Source organism: Psammomys obesus, unplaced genomic scaffold, assembly GCF_907164565.1.
Source record: "Psammomys obesus unplaced genomic scaffold, mPsaObe1.curated_primary_1811, whole genome shotgun sequence".
NCBI classification, from domain to species: domain Eukaryota; kingdom Metazoa; phylum Chordata; class Mammalia; order Rodentia; family Muridae; genus Psammomys; species Psammomys obesus.
Window position 1 is genome coordinate 5,997,099 of NW_026585504.1, and position 18,489 is coordinate 6,015,587.

At 43.5% G+C, this 18,489-nt stretch overlaps 2 protein-coding genes across 8 annotated transcripts in view; both read left to right on the top strand.

Annotated features, from left to right (window-relative positions):
- The first annotated feature begins 152 nt into the window (after positions 1 to 152).
- Fastkd5 (FAST kinase domains 5) lies at positions 153 to 16,484 on the top strand. 5 transcript variants are annotated; one of them, XM_055611811.1, is made up of 2 exons: positions 153 to 215; positions 13,595 to 16,484. In XM_055611811.1, exon 2 carries the CDS (start codon positions 13,785 to 13,787, stop codon positions 16,089 to 16,091), a length of 2,307 nt encoding a protein of 768 aa, XP_055467786.1. In that variant the 5' UTR covers positions 153 to 215; positions 13,595 to 13,784; the 3' UTR covers positions 16,092 to 16,484. The 5 variants fall into 5 exon arrangements, with proteins under 5 accessions (XP_055467786.1, XP_055467635.1, XP_055467501.1 ...); XM_055611660.1 differs by having other exon boundaries at positions 156 to 215; positions 13,558 to 16,484; XM_055611526.1 differs by lacking the exon at positions 153 to 215 and adding an exon at positions 8,954 to 9,027 and having other exon boundaries at positions 13,558 to 16,484.
- The window catches only part of Ubox5 (U-box domain containing 5), a 38,418-nt gene continuing 20,083 nt past the window's right edge, over positions 155 to 18,489 (top strand). For 2 of the 3 annotated variants that reach the window (XM_055611918.1, XM_055612058.1), the window contains exon 1: positions 8,954 to 9,027. The gene's annotated coding sequence lies outside the window, so the exon portion shown is untranslated. Of the gene's footprint in view, positions 216 to 8,953; positions 9,028 to 18,489 lie in introns of those variants that run through there. The other variant, XM_055611988.1, reaches the window with a different exon arrangement.

Consider the following 18,489-nt stretch of genomic DNA (forward strand, 5'->3'; position numbering starts at 1 on the left):
GGGTATTCCTCCTTTAGGTCAGACTAGAAAACATTAGTGGAAAACGCTGACTGAAGTCTTTTGAGCCTCGGCGGCTCCTGCACCAACGCAAGCGGAAGTAAAGAGCCGCTGGCCGGAAGTGGGTTGTGGAACGGTTGCTGCTGGACCAGTCTGTGTTTTGACTTACCCTGTGCGGCCCGGGACTGGCGTCGGGACGTTACCTTCGCGGCCTCTAGGTGAGTGGGCTGCCGGGGAGGAGGTGGCACGGTTTGCTGCTTGTGCTCTGGCCCCGCCGGGCCCGTGCCGCGCCCTCCGCCATCCTGGTTCTCCCAGGCCTGCTGCCCAGGCGGTGTTTCCCGGCAGGCACCCCCGGCGCCCCCTGAGAGCGCGTCTCAGTACCGAGGCCACCTTCGCCACTCCGGACTGCTGTGGCTGTGGGCAAAAGACTTCTTTGAACGCTGCTTTGGCCCCGTGGGAAGTAGAGATCGTGTCTGTACCTATCTCCCAGGGCTGTTAGTACAGTCCGCCCGGTCCCTCTCCACATTCTAGTGTGTACGCAGAGCCCGTGGAAAGTGACTTAGCGGGTCTTGGACAGGGCCCGAGAGTCGGCCTTTCTAACCAGCTTCTCTCCGTGTAGCACTTTGAGCAGCGTTTGGTTCAGGCCTGGGACGGGGTGAAGCAATAGAACACACACCTTTTTTTTCATTTTAAACAGTTCCTGTTTGTACAAGCCAACTCGGGGTAGTAGTGTTTCTCCCTTCCCTTTTTCTCCGCAGGAATAGGAAATAATTGTTTCTATTCTATGCAAATCATGACATTTCTTTGCTCCGACTCAAGGAACTTTGGACAGAAGTCTTTATAGTAGGTACATTCATGAGTCTTCTCAGAGGTTTCATTGCTCACTTGCGAGCATTGCTTCATCCGTGGAGCTCATATCTAGGTACTTTAACGTCAAAGGTAACTGGTATTTTGTGCTTATGTTTTCTGCATAAAAGAGTTCTGGCCAGGCATGGTGGTGCACATTTTTAATTCCAGCAGTCGGCAGGTAAAGGAGGAATAAAGATCTCTGTGAGTTTGAGGCCAGATAGGGCTGTACTATATAGTAAGACCCTGTATTCTCTCTGACCCCTCAAAAAAGAAAAAAACAAACAAACAAACAACAAAAAACCTGAAGTTTCTTACTTTAAAACCTTGCAAATTGGTAAAATAAAAATGAAAAAGAAAACCCTATTTGTTTGGTTGCATGTGACTATTTTTGAGATTTTCTTTCTTGACCATGTGGGTCTTTTTACTGTATTTACCTGCCTGCTTGTTAGCCATTTTCTAAAGTGGAGGGATGGGCATGGTGGCATATTTTTGTAGTCGGTAGCACACAGTGCAAGGCCTGCCTCTACTGGCTAATGTAAGGTCTCAAACTCAGGACAAAAGGCTAGCTGAGGTGCCTGTTTAACATATCAAAGTGGACATGGCCATCAGCTTCTCCCAGCATCCATTAGTACCTGTTACAGTCATTCTGCCTCCTACCGTAAACTCTCCAGCCCAGGGCTGAGTTTCCCTTTCCCCAGCTTCTCAGAATCCTACATAATCTCAGTCTTTTTTGCTACCAGACCTTTTATCCTTTTGCCTTTTGTCTGCTGCTCTTCCTTCCCACTCTCCTGCCTCTTGGCTTCTGGCTCTCCCCTCTCCTCACCAACCCTCCATCTCCCACATGACCCAGTTTAATCTGTTGGCCATGTTTACTCTATAGACTCTTCCAGATACCTCAGACTGTGCTCTCCCTCAAATTTACAATAAAACTCCTCAACTATACCTAGGAGCAGTTATGTCCTCATTTTTTTTTTTTTTCCATTGAGACCTTGTCTTAAGAAATAAAAAAAAAGTGGACGGGAGGGGAGGAGAAGAAGGATGGTTTGTACTAGATTTGACTTTGTTTTGGCTTAGCTCATGGACACTTCCTTGACCTACACATGTTTGCTCTTGTGCTTAGCTGACCTAGACTACTTTGTAGGCTCTGCTCCTGTGTGGAAAAAGAAGGGGAAAAAATGGCCTAATGTCCTCACTGGCAGCTCACGGTCTGTATTACAGTTTCTCTAAGCCTTTGTGGCTTTAAATTGGGTAGACTCCCAGTAGGAGACTTTCACTCCCAGAAGAAGTTAGAGGATCATGCTGTATCTAGTAAGCCTATCGCGTATGAGGTCCTGAGTCTGATTACTAGCATTGCAAGAAAGGAAAAGAAAAGGCACTATGAGATTCAGTCGTTGGTAGTTTGTCTACACTAAATATATCGTGCACTTAATCCCACACAGTTACCATGGCCGCCCTTTTCTGCCCACTTCTCTCTTTCTAACTTCTGGACTATGGTTTAAAGTGGCCTTGCATATATCGGGAAAACAGAAAGGTAAGATTTCTGGCTTCTGTGATACTGCATCATTCCACGTGGTTGAGCAGTACCTTTTGGGAATGCCAACACTCTGAAACTGCACTGTGGTCTGTTAGGACCCCTGAAGAAGATACTGAGCGGAGGAGGGTATGTTTAGAACATTTACACTAAGTGGGGAACTTTGTGCAGTGACATCAGATTGGAGCCTTCAGTAAAGGATCCAGGAATTAAATGAACATATCATAGTGTTCTTATTCGAGGTTTCTTGCATGTGCTTTGGGAAACCTTGAGGAAAGAGAAGGTAACTATTCTAGTCTATCTGGCAGCATATGTTTCTTGCAGTGCTTGTCCTTCCTACTATCTTACTCTGCCTCCTCTCTTCCCTGCTTCTCTCTCTCTTTCTCTCTTTTCAGGGATCTTATTATGTAGCCCTGGCTAGCCAGGCTCTTCCTGAATAGACCAGGCTTGGCTCTAAGCCCACAGAGATCTACCTGCCTCTGCCTTCTTAGTACTGGAATTAAAGATGTGCACCACTAAGCTTGCGCACACACCACCCCCTTCCCCCACCCCAAGGCAGGGTTTTGGTAGCCCTGGCTGTCCTGGACCTCTGTAAAACAGAAAACAGGCTGGCCTCTAACTCACACCTGCCTCTGCCACCAAGTGTTGGGACTAAAGGTGTGCACCACTGCGACCAGTTAGGCTTGGCTCTGTTTGTTACTGAGACAGGGTCTCACATATCCTAGTCTGTCTGCAAACTCAGTGTACAGTTAGGAGTGGCCGTGAACGGCCTCCACCGCACAGACACTAAGATGACAGGCATGTACCACCACCCCTGTAGCACGTGTACTTTGTAAATTTAACTTTTGTTGAAGTTGTACGTGTTTTTTATTTAAACAGTTCAATAGAGCTTGTAACACTGTTAGCTCTTTCCCATTCCTTCCTCCATTTTTGTTCCCCCAAAGCATTTTCAACAGTCTGATTTGTTTGTTTTTTGGCATCTATCATTTTCTTTCTTTTTCTTTGAGGTTTGATGTAGTGTTACAGCAACATGACTGGGAGAGAAGTTTTAGAGCAGCTGCTTTCACACAACACAGTCTGTTGATCAGTCTTCCTGCTTTCATGTGATACCGGGGAGTGAACTTGGCCTCTGTTTGACAACGAGCAACTACTGAGTTACATTCATGGGCCTTTTTACTGTTCTTATTTTTAGATTTATTTTATTTTCTGTGTATGAGTGTTTTGCCTGGATGAACGTACGTGCATTATGTGCTCGCCTGGTGCCCACAGAGGTCTGAAGAGGGCATTGGGTCTTTGGAACTGGAGTTATATTGGGTGTGAGCTACCCTGAAATTGAACCCTGCTCCTTAGAAAGAGCAGCAAGTGCTCTTAACAACATTGTTGTTTTGAGGCTGGGACCCACTAAGTTGCCCATCACAGCTTCCTGAGTATGTGTGATTACAGGCATGAACCATAATATAGCTAGTGTTGTTAGTGTTGTTCACTCCTTCTTTTCTCCCCACAAGAGAGGAGTGTGTGTGTGTGCATGTGTGTGTGTGTGTGTGTGTGTGTGTGTGTGTGTGTGTGTGTGTGTCTGTGCGCGCGCGCGCATATATATGTGTGGTGGGAAGGGGGTTTCCAGATAAGGTTTCTCTGTGTATCAGAGCCCTACCTGTCCTGGACTCACTGTGTAGACCAGGTTGTCCTCGAACTCACAGCCTCTGCCCCCCAAGAACTGGGTCTGAAGGTGTGTGACACTGCGCCCTGCCCTGTCTTTGACTTTTTTTTTTTTTAAGATTTACTTATTATATGTACAGTGTTCTGCCTGAACGCCAGAAAAGGGCACCAGATCTCATCTTAGATGGTTGAGAGCTGCCATGTGGGTGCTGGGAATTGAACTCAGGACCTCTGGAAGAACAGCCAGTGCTCTTAACCTCTGAGCCATCTCTCCAACCCCATCTTTGACTTTTATACATACCTGTATGTATTATGCATTCAGCTGTGGATGACTAGCCAGAGGACACCAGTACTTTAAGGACTTCCTGGCCTCTAAAGGTGAAAAAGCAGCTGTCTCCCATCAATACAGTTCATAATTTTTAGGTAGGTCATTATTCAAGGCTTATAGTGATACAATCATGTAATCATTATTCACAGATGAATAGGGAATATAATGACTTCTTTTTGTTTTGTTTTTCAAGACAGGGTCTCTCTGTGTAGCTTTGGCTGTCCTGGACTCTTTTTGTAGAGCAGGCTGGCCTGGAGCTTATAGAGATCTGCCTGCCTCTGCCTCCCTGTGTGCTGGGATTAGATTTGTATGCCACCATGCCTGGCAGTTATTGTTTCTTTCTGGTATAACTTTTTGTCTTAATTTTATTTGTATTTATGTATGTGTGAGTGACTGTCAAGTGTGTAAGAGTGCTGCAGAAGCCAGGAAGGGTATCACAGTTCTTTGGAGGTATAGTTACAGATGGTTTTGAGCTGAACTGAACTCAGGTTCTCTGGAAAAGCAGGAAATGTTCTTAATTGTGAAGCCATTTATCCAGCCCCTCCCCACCTCCTTTTTTCTTTTTTAAATTAGAAAGATCTCAGTATAACCCATGTTGGCATCAAGCTCATGATCTTCCTGCTTTAGCCTCTGGGTTGGGATTATAAACACCACTACCTGTATACCTGGCAATCATTTTTGTTAGTGTTATTACTGCCTTATTTTTCTGTCTGTCTGCATATTCCTAGATGGACATTAGAAATCTGTTTGTTAGTTTTGTTTTTTTGGAATGAGAGTCTCTTTGTTTAGTTGAGGCTAGACTTGAACATGTGTTAATTCTCCTGCCCGAGTCTCCCAAGTATGTACAGGTAAATGCCACCTCACCCAATTGAAAACTAACTCATTCTCTCTCCTGAGACAGGCTCTCATTGCATAGCCCTGGTAAATCTAGAATTTGCTATGTAGACTAGGCTGGCTTCAAATTCACATTGATCTATCTGCCTCTTCCTCTCTAGTGCTTAAAGGCATGTTAGCATTCCCAGCATATTAAAACTCTTTATTTTTCTTTTTTAAATTTTCCTTTAGATTTATTTTATTTTACATGTATAAATGTTTTGCCTACATATATGTATGTGCACCACATGCATGCCTGGTACCTTCAGTGTTCAGAAGAGGGTATCAGATCCCCTGGAACTAGAGTTGTGAGTCACTTTGTGGGTTCTGGGAAACAAACTAGGGTCCTTTGCAAGAGCAACTGCTTTTAACCACTGAGCCAACTCTCCAGCCCCTAAAACTATTTGTTTGTTTGTTTGTTTGGTTGGTTGGTTGGTTGGTTGGTTTGGTTTTGGTTTTTTGAGACAGGGTTGCCTGGAACTCACTCTCTAAATCAGCCTGGCCTTGAACTCAGAAATCTGCCTGCCTCTATCTCCCAAGTGCTGGGATTAAAGGTATGGGCCACCACACCTGCTCTTGTTAAGGTTATTTTTATAAAACTGTGTTTGTTTCTTACTTTCTCTCTTAACCCAACTATCACACAAATAATTGAGACTCTTTTATATTTAATAGTAAGTTTCACAGCACAAAAACTGAGCAGCTGTTACCCTAATCATAACCCTCTAAGCTAATTTGGCTTCCTCCCAGCCAAATTAACATCCCAGAGTTACATGCACTTTGTAGCTTTTCTTCTCCAGCTCCTTCTCCTGGTCCCTCCTGGGCATTTTCAACTCAATCCCCTACTTCCTATTCTCTGCCTTCTCCTCCACGGCTGGCAGGAAGTCCAGCTCTATTCTTTCCCCTGCTCAGCTATTGGCTGTGAGCTGCTTTATTGGCATTATCAGGGGGACAATTGGGGAGCAGTGTTTACACAACATCGAGACAGGAGATTCTCAGAACAAGGACTGCAACCAGATATGGAGGCTACAGAAATCAGCATTTGAATTATACAATAACCTTATGCCTACATGCTCATTTTAGATTAATTTCATGTGCCTACATGTTTTGCCTGCATTATATCTGTGTACCATGTTCTTGCAGTACCCACAGAGCCCAGAAGAGGGCATTAGATCCCTGCCACTGGAATTACAGATGCAGTGAGCCACCAAGTAGATGCTAGGAAGCAGACTTAGGGCTGCCGTAGGAGCCAGTGCTCTCCATCCCTGCGCCACCTCTCTCTAACTCCTCAGCCCCTAAAACTCTTAATTTTTCCACCACATGCATCTGTTAACTTTCAGGTCTTTACTTGCAGTACTTTTGTTTGTTTGTTGTTGTTTTTCAAGCCAGGGTTTCTCTGTAGCCCTGGCTGCCCTTGAACTCACAGCAGTCTGCCTGCCTCTGCCTTCCTGAGTGCTGGGATTGCAGGTGTGCACCACCACGCCCAGCAGTTGTGGTACTCTTTGATTGTAGAATGTTCTGCAAAATCCACTCGTTCATATAGATACCAGTTTCTGAGTCTTCTCTTTCTTCTTTTCATAAGTAGGGTGAACTCACTATAATGACAACTAGAAAACTAGGATATGATAGGCAGGAGAGTCTTGTGAGCTGACCCACTATCAATACTCTAGCTCCTGGCATCTGAAAACTCAGGAAGAAGTAACTTCTTCAGCCCTTTTCTCCGTCTGGACCTGTGCTTCCTGTATTGTGTTGCTGTCTCTCTCTATGCCAGCAGTGTGGCCTTCGGAGTCTTTGAAAGCAAGCTCCATTCACCTGTTGAAAGATTTCTTTTTTCATGTGAGAAATATCCTAATCTTGTAAAGTCTCTTCCTCACAAATGATACAGAAATAATAAACCTGCCTCACAGAAGGGTTGTTAGAATGAAAATCAAGGTGGGCTGAGGTGGTTCGTGACTTTAATCCCAGCACTAGGGAAGTGGAGGCAGGAGGATCTCTCTGAGTTTTAGGCCTCTTAGGGCTATGTAGTGAGACCCTGTCTCAAAAAACTAAAAGGGGGTGGTGGTGAACTATTGGTGCATAATAGTTTTTTTTTTTTAAGATTTATTTATTTATTATGTATAGAGTGTTCTGCCTTGCATGTATTCCTTCTCACCAGAAGACAGCACCAGATTTCCCCATAAATGGTTGTGAGCCGCCATGTGGTTGCTGGGAATTGAACTCAGGACTTTTGGAAGATCAGCCAGTGCTCTTAACCTCTGAGCCATTTCTCCAGCCCACATAATAGTTTATTTAGGACTCTTAGCCTTGAAGGGACTTACCAGAGGAGAGGAGGGAAATGTTGTCTCCTGCAGAATTTAGACTATACTATAGTACGGGTGGTACTTGGGAGATGGCTTAGTGGGTAAAGTGATTGACCGGTGAGCCTGAGGGTCCAGGTTTGGATCCCCAGGACCTTCATTTTAAAAAAACTAAATAAAAACAAAATTGAATATGATGTGTCATGTGCCTATAATCCTAGTCTTCCTGGGAGGCGGAGGCAGGAGGATCCCCAGGGTTCCTTGGCCAGTCTAGCTGGTTGTAACCTTCAAGTGACAGATCCTGTGTCAAAATAAAGCGGTGCGCCATAGAGGAAGACACCAGATGGACATCTTGTCTCCACGTGTGTGCATCACACACAGCAGGAAAAGCCGAAGGGGGCTTCTAATGAAGGGGTGTAAAAATGAACAGTATGTAATGACATACATATATGAACATGTTGTAAAGAAAACCCATTATTTTGGGTCATTGAGATGGCATAAAGGCAATTGTCACCAATCCTGGTAACCTGCATTCAATCCTTAGGACCCACATAGTGGAAGAAGAAAACTGACCCCTGCAGGTTGTCTTCTGACCTTCACATGTGCCAGGACAGGTGTGTCTCCACAGTCATACAGAATAAATACACACATACATAACGTTAAGTAAATAATTACAAAAATAATTCTTTACAAAAATTTTAAAACCTAGCTGGGCGTGGTGGTGCACACCTGTAATCCCAGCACTTGGGAGGCAGAGGCAGGCGGATCTCTGTGAGTTTGAGGCCAGCCTGGTCTACAAAGTGAGTCCAGGACAGCCAAGGCTACACAGAGAAACTCTTGTCTCAAAACAAACAATTAAAAACCTATTCTTCACTGATACAAATTTTGATTAGGAAAAAAATAAAAGCATTGGTAGAGAAGAGGCCCTAAGACAGTTGGGACTCTTGTTATTCCCATTGTAACACTTAATGCATTGTTGTTGTTATTGTTGTTTGTGAAGCACAGTGTATATTGGGGGAGGGGTATCAGTTCTTCCTGGCTGCTGCCTTCCTTGTAGCTGCCAGCACGTTGCTCAGCTCCTCCTGCTTCCTCTTGGTGTGGATGTACATGCCCACTCTTTTCTTGATGAAATTGAACACTCTCTTGTCCTTAGACAGCAATTCTATGCCACACGGCTCTCCGATGGTGGCAGAGACAGAACGGTGCCTCGCAGAAACCTAAAACCTTAATCTGATTATTTGTCTGTTTTGTTTTGAGACTGGGTCTCATGTAGCCTCAGCCTTTGGCTTATTTGATGTGTGTGGGTGTTTTGTTTGCATGTATGTCTGCACCGAATGCCTGTAGAGGCCAGAAGAGGGTGTCGGCTCTCCTGGGAATGGAATTACAGATGATTGTAAACTACCATGTGGGTGCTGAAAGTTGAACCTCGGATCTTCTGGAAGAGCAGCCAGTACTCTTAACTGATGAGCATCTCTCCAGCCCAGCCTCCTTTTTTTAAGGTAAAGTCTCAGCATGAGCTCATGATTAAACCTGAACTATGTAGATCATGTTTGCCTCAACTCACATAGCTCCTTCTGCCTCCTGAGTGCTGAGATTATAAGTGTGTGTCGCCATGTCCAGCTATAGATGTAAATTTTTTTTGCTTATTTGTTTTTTGAGGCAAGGTCTCTCTACAGCTCTGGCTGTTCTAGAACTGGCCTTGAACTCACAGAGATCCACCTGTCTTCCACCCAAATGCTGAGATTCAAGGTATGCATCACCATGCCTAGCTTATAAAGGTAATTTTTAAAAATTTTTAGATTATTTCTTCTTTGTGTATATACTGCATACATGCCTAGTGCAAACAGAAGCCAAAAGAGGGTGTCAGGTCCCCTGGAACTGGAGTTACAGTTGATTGTGAGCCCCCACCTATATCTTAACAAATGAACCTGGGTCCCCTAAAAAAGCAGCAAATGTACTTAACGAGTGAGACATCTCTATCTCATAAAGAGGTAATTTTTAAAAATTATTGTTTATAGGCCTAGAGGTACAGCCTACGTGGTCAAGTACTTGTTTAGTATGCAAGAGACTCTGGATTCAATCCCCAACACCTCATGAGACTGGCATGGTAGCTAGCACACATGTAATGTAAGCACTAGGAGTGTGAGGCAGGAGGCTTGGAAGGTCAAGGCCATCTTTAACTACCCACTGAATTTGATACTGGCCTAGACTATATCACCCATTCTCAAAAAACAAAATGAAAAAAACTACCTAAAGATCCAGGTGCTGTGGCACATGCCTGTAATCCCAGCATTCAGGGAGGCAGAGGCAGGTAGATCTCTGTTAGTTTGAGGCCAGCCTAGTCTATACAGTGAGTCCAGGACAGCCAAAGCTACATAGAGAAACCCTGTCTCGAAACACCAAAAACAAACAAACAAACAACAACAACAAAAAACTACCTAAAATTACTGTCTAAATACTAGATGTGGCAGCACATGCCTGTAATAGTGGGTGGAGGCAGGAAGATCATGAGCTCAAGGCCAGTGTGGGTTTTATGAAACCTGAGTTAAAAAAAAATAACAGACAAAATGACTGCATAGGTAATTTAAAAGTAAGCAGAGGATTTATTGTTAATTGATACACTCTTTCACATTAACAGTTTTAATCACAACCAACTAGTGGTCTGTAGGACTGTGAACTTTTTCTATAAAGAGCTAGTTAAGAAATACTTTATGTTATACAGGCATACAATTTCTGAAATAGTTACTCGGTTCCTGTATTAGGAATGCCAACCTAGACGTTAGATGTGTCTACATAAAACTTTACTTACAAAAACCAGGTGCAGGGCTCAGTTTGGGCCCCAGAATATAGCTCGTGACCACCTGAACGGTTGAAGCTGGGCAGGTAAAACACCAAGTGTAGCACCAGGCATGGTGGTACACACCTTTCAGCCCAGCACTGGGGAGATGGAGGCAGACAGGTCTCTATGAGTCCATGCCAAGTTCAGCCTAGTCTGTCCAGTGAGTTCCAGGACTACATAGTGAAATTTTGTCTCAAGGAATGGAACCCAGTATCCCAGTGTATAAAGATTTACTGTGAAATTAGAACATACTTTCCTGTCACCCAGAGAAAGAAGCCTGGTAGGCAGAACAAAGCCTTTTGGCCTGCCTTGCAGTCCTGGCTCTTTAGGACTCTGGAGAGAAGAGGCCAAAAGCAGAATTAAAAAGACATTTCAGAAAGTCACTCTTGGAATATTTGTAGCAATAACCTTGTGTGCTCTGTTGGCCACTCACATCTCCTTGGGATTTGCTAGTAAGTATGGGGGGGAGAGGAAAAAAAAAAAGAGTGAGCATTGAAGAAAGAAGGAATATGGGCTGGAAAGATGGCTCAGTGGTTATGAGCACTTACAGAGGACCACAGTTCAGTGCCCAGCGCCCATGTGGTGGCTAACAAATGAGGCTCCAGTTCCAGAGGCTCTACCACCTTGCCCCCATGGCACCACACGTACATGTGGTGCCAAGACGCACAAGTAGGCCAAACACCCATATACATAAAATGAAAAATTAACATTTTTGCTGTTTTTTTTTGTTTGGTTGGTTTTGGTTTTTCGAGACAGGGTTTCTCTGTGTAGCCTTGGCTATCCTGCACTTGCTTTGTAGACCAGGCTGGCCTCGAACTCACACAGATCCACCTGCCTCTGGGATTACAGACGTGCACTGCCACACCTGGCTAATTTTTGCTATTTTGTTTTGTCGTTTTTGAAAGAAGGCCTCACTTTGTAGACCAGGTTGTCCATAAACTCAGAGATATGTTTGTCTACCTCCTTAGTGCTGGGATTAAAATCATGTGCCACCATACTTAGCAGAAAAAAAATAGATCTTTTTTTAAAAAGGAGGAGGAGTCTATGGCATCTCGTCTGAGGAGGAGGAATATGGGAGAGCCAGTTTCATGGCCTGCTCTTTTTTTTTTTTTTTTTTTTTTTTTTTTTAATTTTCTTGGGAGGAAAATGCAAATAGCACTGCTTTCAGCCAAGTGAGGATGTAATTAATTAGTACCTGACTCAGTGGCATCATTGCCAGTCTGCCTCCTCCAGGGGAGACCTGTGTTGTTCCCTGAGCTTGTTAGCAGAACAGTCATATGAACTGGTATTCCTTGTACTTGGAAGCATAGCTTTGAGTAGCTTTTTTTTTTTTCTACCGATGCATCAACAGTAAACAGGCTTTTGAAGTCCCCCTCCCACCACTACCTTCTAAGGGTTTCTGAGTATGCTTCGCAGCTCCTGATTACTGAATTCCAGCTCTGTTAGAAGAAGCTTTTTGGAAGCATGCGTGTTAGAAAGCACCACCGTTACAGGTGGTGGCAGCCACCTGGGATCCCACCATTTCTTAAGTAGACTGAGGCCAGAGTATCATGAATTTGAGATCAGCCTAAGCTACATAATAAGACCACTCAGAACACAAAGCAGCCTAAAGGCCTTTTCTAAGAGAAATAGCACTAAAAATGACAGGATTCTATAATTAAGCTTGTACTTTAAGAACTGGGAGGGTTACTGTGGATATAATTAATTAAAGCTTACACCCACTTTAAAGCAAATTAACAGTCTGGAGAGATGGTTCAACCTTTTGAATGGCTAAGATTACAGTCCTCCTCCTTCATGCCAACATTAAAGTAAATTTCCCAAAGCAGCACCTGGATTTCAGGTTTTCTCCTGTGTTTTTTTCATGTCCTCTAAAATGAAAGTCCTTATTTAGATTTTGTTGGCCATTCCTAGTTTCTGATTCTTCCTACTGTAAAGATTCATCTCAGAGTTAGAGTTAGTTCTATCATTCAATTTCTACTCTTACATAATTCTCTCCTTACCCTCCCATATTTTCATTTAAAAACCAAACCAAAGCCGGAGGTGGTGATGTGTGTCTTTAATCTTAGCACTTGGGAGACCAAGATGTCTGTGAGGCCAGCCTGGTCTACAAACTCAGTTCTAGGCCAGCCAAGGTTACACAGTAAGACCCTGTTTTAAAACAAAACAAACCTGGACCTAGTAGAATCACAAAATGCCTGTTGGCGGGCTGCAAAGACAGCTCAGCAGCTAAGAGCACTGGCTGCTCCTCTAGAGGTCCTGAGTTCAATTCTCAGCGCTCACACAGTGGCTCACAATGGTTTATAACTATAGTCCCATGGGATCTGATGCCCTTTTTTAGTGTGCAAAATACTCATGATTGATAGACAGACAGACTTAAAGAAAATATATTTCCTGCACTTTCAGAGAACCTGAGCATAGTTCCCACCACCCATGGCCAGAGGATCCAACCCCCTCTTACCTCAGGCGCCATTCACACAAGTGATTCACATACATACGTGCAGACAAAACATCCATCTCCATCAAATAACAATTTTTAAAAAGTAAAGCTAATCCTACTTTTTTCTTTATACTGTTAGCATGAAAGCCTTTTATCAGTGTAATTTTCAGAGGCACTCTTACGTGTCAATAGTAAATGGAATGAGTTGCCTACTTTTTTATTTTATGTGTATTTAGTGTGAAGGTATCAGATCCCTTGAAATTGGCATTACAGACAGTAGTGAGCTGCCATGTGGGTGCTGAGAATTGAACCCAGGTCCTTTGGAAGAGCAGACAGTGCTCTTAACCACTAAGCCATCTCTATAGCCCCGAGTTGCCTACTTTTTACCCTCAGCTTTTTTAAAAATCTGTCCTTCTCTACAAGTAAGTGAATTCATATCAAGCAGCAGTCTAGAAATCACCTAATGGTGTGTTGCTTGTTGACGGTGCACACAGAGTTTGTCCTTCACACTTGATGGCTTGTGCTTCGGGCATTCACTGACATACTTGCATGGTACACTCTTTGCATCTATTTCTTTTTCTCTCTTTTTCCTTTTGTGTTTTGAGACAGGGCTTCACAAGATAGTTCTGGCTGGCCTAAAACTGGCATAGAGCCTGTTGCCTCTACCTTAAAAGTATTGGTATTAAAGGGGTGTTTGCCACCACCACTCCTGTCTGCACCTATTTCTTATATTGTGTACATTTTGTGTTATAGGTAGAAGCCACTCATTCTTCATCTACCCTTTTTTCAGTATCTGGCACCAATTCTGACCCCATCATTTGTGGCCCACAGTTCTTGTGGTATGCTGAAGATTCACAGGCAGTTTCTGTGGAGCATCTACCTGCCCGCCTCTTGTCAAGCACCGTATAAACAAGAACTTGTCTAGTCAGACGTGTGAGGACTGTGCTCTATCTGCCAAAAAGATCAGCACAGTCTCCAAAATGGCAGCCACTCTCAAGTTGTTAAAACTTTTAAAATACCAAGCATCTTGTAATCCTTCTGCCTACCGTGCAGCCCAAAGCATGGCATATTGGAACATGAAAAACAGCACACAGCATGGGGGACAGAAGATAATAGCTCCTGAATATAATAGCTCCTACTATCCTGCCAGAAAAGTTAAGAACACTGGTGACGCCACCTTGTCTCAGAGAATCTTCACAACCAGCAGTGCCCACCTGGGTTTGGAATTCAACAAGGTGTCTACCCTTAAGGCCAGCTCATCGCATCCAGGCTTACCCAGTGCCAGAAGAGTTGATGAAGAGGATGTAGAGGTTTTTGATTCCTTCGAAGGAACCCGAGTTTTCTTAAAGCTAAGGCCAGAGTACCAGATTCACAGCTATAACAGAAGTGAGACTTGTCAACCCCTGTCTGCGTCAGAAGGTGAACTAATTTTGCACAAAGTCACATTTTATCAAAATAAACTCCAGCCAAAAGTCATTACTAATTATTTTTGTAAGCTGAGCTCTTTGCCAGCAGAACAGCATTCTCTTTTGCTATCCAGTAACAGCTTTGCTTTGCTCTGCCAACTGAGTATGAAAAACATAGAGCTCTTTGATACCCCAGATCTGATGAGTATTTTGAAAGCCTTTGTTGATTTAAGAATCCCTCTCTCCCCCGTCATGCTAGATGTATATGAAACCAGATTTTGCCATCAGGTGTGGGAGATGAGTCTGGATCAGCTTCTCCTAGTAGCTGATCTTTGGCGGAACCTAGGCCGAAGAGTGCCCCGTTTCTTAAAAATATTTTTTAGTTACCTTAATTTACACTGGAGAGAGCTCTCCTTGTCTCAGCTAATTCATTTAATTTATATTATTGGTGAAAATCGTCAGGTGCCACAGGACCTAATGCAAAAACTAGAATCAGTGATCCTTAAATATATCGATTTGATCAATTTAGAGGAGGTTGGTACAATCTGTTTGGGGTTTTTTAAATCAAGTAGTAGTCTCTCTGAGTTTGTCATGCGGAAAATTGGAGATCTGGCTTGCGCTAACATGGAGCACATGAGCAGCCACACCTTAGTTCATATTCTTAAAATGTTCCGCTTCACTCATGTAGATCATGTAAATTTCATGAGGCGGTTTGGAGAAATTGCTCCCCAGCGGATTCCTTCCTTGGGGGTTCAGGGTGTTATGCACCTCACTCTTGCTTGCTCAGCCTTACGAATCCTGGATGAAAGAGTCATGAATGCAGTAGCTGCCTCTTTGCCTCCAAGGGTGGCACACTGTCGAAGTAAAGATGTTGCCAAAATTCTGTGGTCCTTTGGAACTCTGAATTATAAGCCACCCAACACAGAAGAATTTTATTCCAGTCTGATAAATGAAATCCACAGAAAGATGCCTGAATTCTACCAGTACCCAGAGCACCTTCTCACCTGCCTGCTTGGCTTGGCATTTTCTGAATACTTTCCAGCTGAGTTCATCAATGTTGCTCTGAGTCCAGGGTTTGTCAAGTTAGCTCAAGAAAGAAGTAAGTTTGACCTCTCTAAGGAACTGTATACTCTTGATGGTGCAGTTGCCGTTGAATGTCCAGATTACAAGGGCAGTCGTCTTAATTCTCTCCTTCAACAAGAGGCATCCGCAAGGCTATGGAATTTAGCAAGCAAAGATATGAGGTCAAAGCCTGAATTCCTAGAAACACTCTGTTTACTTGAGACCATGTTGGGTGGCCCCCAGTACATCAAGCACCATATGATTTTGCCTCACACCCGATCTTCTGACTTAGAGGTTCAGCTTGATGCTAACATGAAGCCATTACCATTTAATAGGGAAGTGATACCAACTGAAGATGTAGCCAGATTACAGTTTAAGCAGGGGGGAGTCAGTCTTACACATGATTTGATGAATCGGTTACTAATGGGAAAAGCCAAGAGGTATTTCCAGGGGGAAATAGAGTTAGAGACTGGCCAGCCACCCATGGAGTTAAGAAGGAAGACAGCTATACCTTCGGTGGACTCCAGTTGTAATGTGACAGATAGATCGGGGGAGGTGGGGACAGTTGGCCTGTGCCCTCTAGCCCACGTGCAGCCCCCACTAGTGAAGCTAGCTATTCAGTTCACAAACAAGAACCAGTATTGCTATGGTTCCAGGGATCATCTCCTTGGACTGCACAATATGAAGAGGAGGCAGCTGGTTCAAGTTGGGTACCGTGTGGTAGAGTTACCCCACTGGGAATGGCTTCCACTACTGAAACAAACTCGCTTAGAGAAGCTAGCATACCTACATGAGAAAGTGTTCACCTCTGCCCTCTGAAGGGTATTTATGCTTATAAAAGCACCTGTAGGTTGAAGATCCTAACCAGAAAATCAAAGTCAAATGTTCTAAAGTCTGAAACTTTGAGTACTGACAGATCTCAGGTGAGGGATATTCAGGTGGTCGTCCATGCAGACACCTGAGACTTGAAATACAAACAGCTCTGTTCTCAAGTATTTGATACAGGGATTCTCAGCCTGTCTTCCAAGTGATTGCAAAAGCCAGAGCGTGAGTGCGCTATAAAACCACCTGTTGAGTAGCTGCGGGTGTACTCTTCCCCGTGTCAGGGCCTCCGGCTGTTTATGTTACTGCGGGTTGTGTGGATACTACCTATGGTAGGAGCACGCTGCTATAGTTGCATATTTGCTCAGAATAAATAAGCATCTTCAAAAGAACCTTGATCCACAGTCTTATTGCATTATTTTTCTTCATCTGTTAGGCTTAAGTTACAGTTATTTGGAGGTGGTATTTTGTTTTTGTTTTAATAACTATTATGTGTATTCTGGGAACCAAACTTGGGTTTTCTGCAAGAGTAGTAAGCACTCAAACCACTGAGCTATATCATCAGCCGCATTAAACTAGACCTACAAGAATATAGTCCAGTGTGCTGGTACAAGCCCTTAATCCTAGCACTCAGGAGGTTGAGATAGATCAAAACCTGTCATTTTGTTTAATTCATCTCCGAGCCCATAAAGGTTTTTGTTGTGATGTAGATTCTTTAGGGTTTTCTGTATATAAGCTCTTGTGATCTGTACATAATCTTATGTTTCTCTTCCATTTTGGCTCTTTTTATTTCTCTTACCTAATTGGCTCTGGCAAGAATTTTAGTAAAGTTTGCATAGAATTGATGTAAGTAGATGTCCTTGTCTTCTGATTTTACGGGGGATACTTCAGCCTTTTGCCATTGAGTATTTTGCCAGCTGTGGTTCTCCATACATCATCATTTGAGGACATTCCTTTCTGTCTCTAGTTTATTGAATACTCATTAACTATACTGTTGTTAATTTGGTTTTTGAGACAGGGTCTGTCAAAGTAGCCATGGTTATCTTGGAATTCCCTATGTAGACCAGACTAGCCTTGGATTCAGAGATCTGCCTTCTTTCTCCCAAGTGCTGAAATTAAAAGGCCAGTGCCACCACACACAGCCAAATAGGATGATGTTATGTCTGGAAAAAAAAGGCATTGTTTAAGGAGCTCTATTTGTTAAGTCTGGCAGCCAATAGATAAAGAATCAAGACAGTATCTTGGCGTTTAGGGTCACAAAAGAAATCTGAATGAGTTTGTGTTATGTTAGGGTTCAGTAGTCACACTGAAGTTGAAATTCCAGGAGAAACTGAAAATTACATGAAATAAGGCCCTGACGAAGAGAGACATGGTCACAGAATTTTCAGACAACATTACTGAAGCACTGAGTAAAATATTAATCTTGATAGTCTTTTAAGAGGGCAAAACCAGTCACCCCTTTATTTATTTGTTTGTTTGTTTCCTAAGAGCAAAAACAGGCATATACGATGTGAGCCAGTTACAACATATATGCCGGGCATGCCTGAGGTGCTGGGTTCAATCCTGAGCACCACAGAAAATAAAACTTGACATGTGCCTCGTACAGTGCTTCAGATACACCAAGCCTGCGACTTGCCTACATGCAGCATCAAGTTGCAGGTGTCTTTTAAGCCTACACTTGTGTTTAGTGTTCTTGTCCCAGTGGGCATTTATGGGCCCATCAGGCCTCTGCTGTGCCACTCTGCTGCTGCTGGGCATACAGATGGAAAAGGCTGGGAGAACTGTCTTTGGTTTTAACTAGCTCTGAAAAATGTTGCGAGTCACTTTCTCTTGGATGGACAGGTAACTCAATTTGGAAGTGAGAGATACTATGTGTCTTTAAAAGCTAACACACCCAATTTCTAAAATTGCTCACTGCGTTGGTATTCTACCTACTCTTTAAGGTTAATAGCTTTTCCAGCATTTGACAGGTAAGCCTCACTTCCCCAGTAACCTGTTTGGACCTACTCTTTAAAATATATGTATCTTCCAGAATTACTTTCCATTACAGTCTTGTGAAACTCAAAGTCAGATTGTGTAAGTCAGCTATGACACCTTCTTTACAGGCTCCAAATGGGTATTCAAGTGCTCAGAGTGTCATGGTCACCCTGTTCTCTTCCAAAGTAGTTCTTTATACTTCCCTGCCTCCACATTTTGAACCTCAACAAGTCAGCTTGGTTACTTCAAGCTCTGGGGCACACAGACAGCTACCTTTTAGAGAAGATAACAAATCCTGTTTGCCCAGGACCTTCCCCACTTCAGTACTGAAAGCCCTGTGTTCTGGGAAGTCCCTCAGTCTGGGGCAGAGAGTACCCAGGAGACTCTTCTTTCCTGAGGATGAAAGAAAAAGATTTGT

Coding starts and splice junctions, on each gene's coding strand:
- Fastkd5 (XM_055611811.1), top strand. CDS start 13,785: ATGGCAGCCACTCTCAAGTTGTTAAAACTTTTAAAATACCAAGCATCT.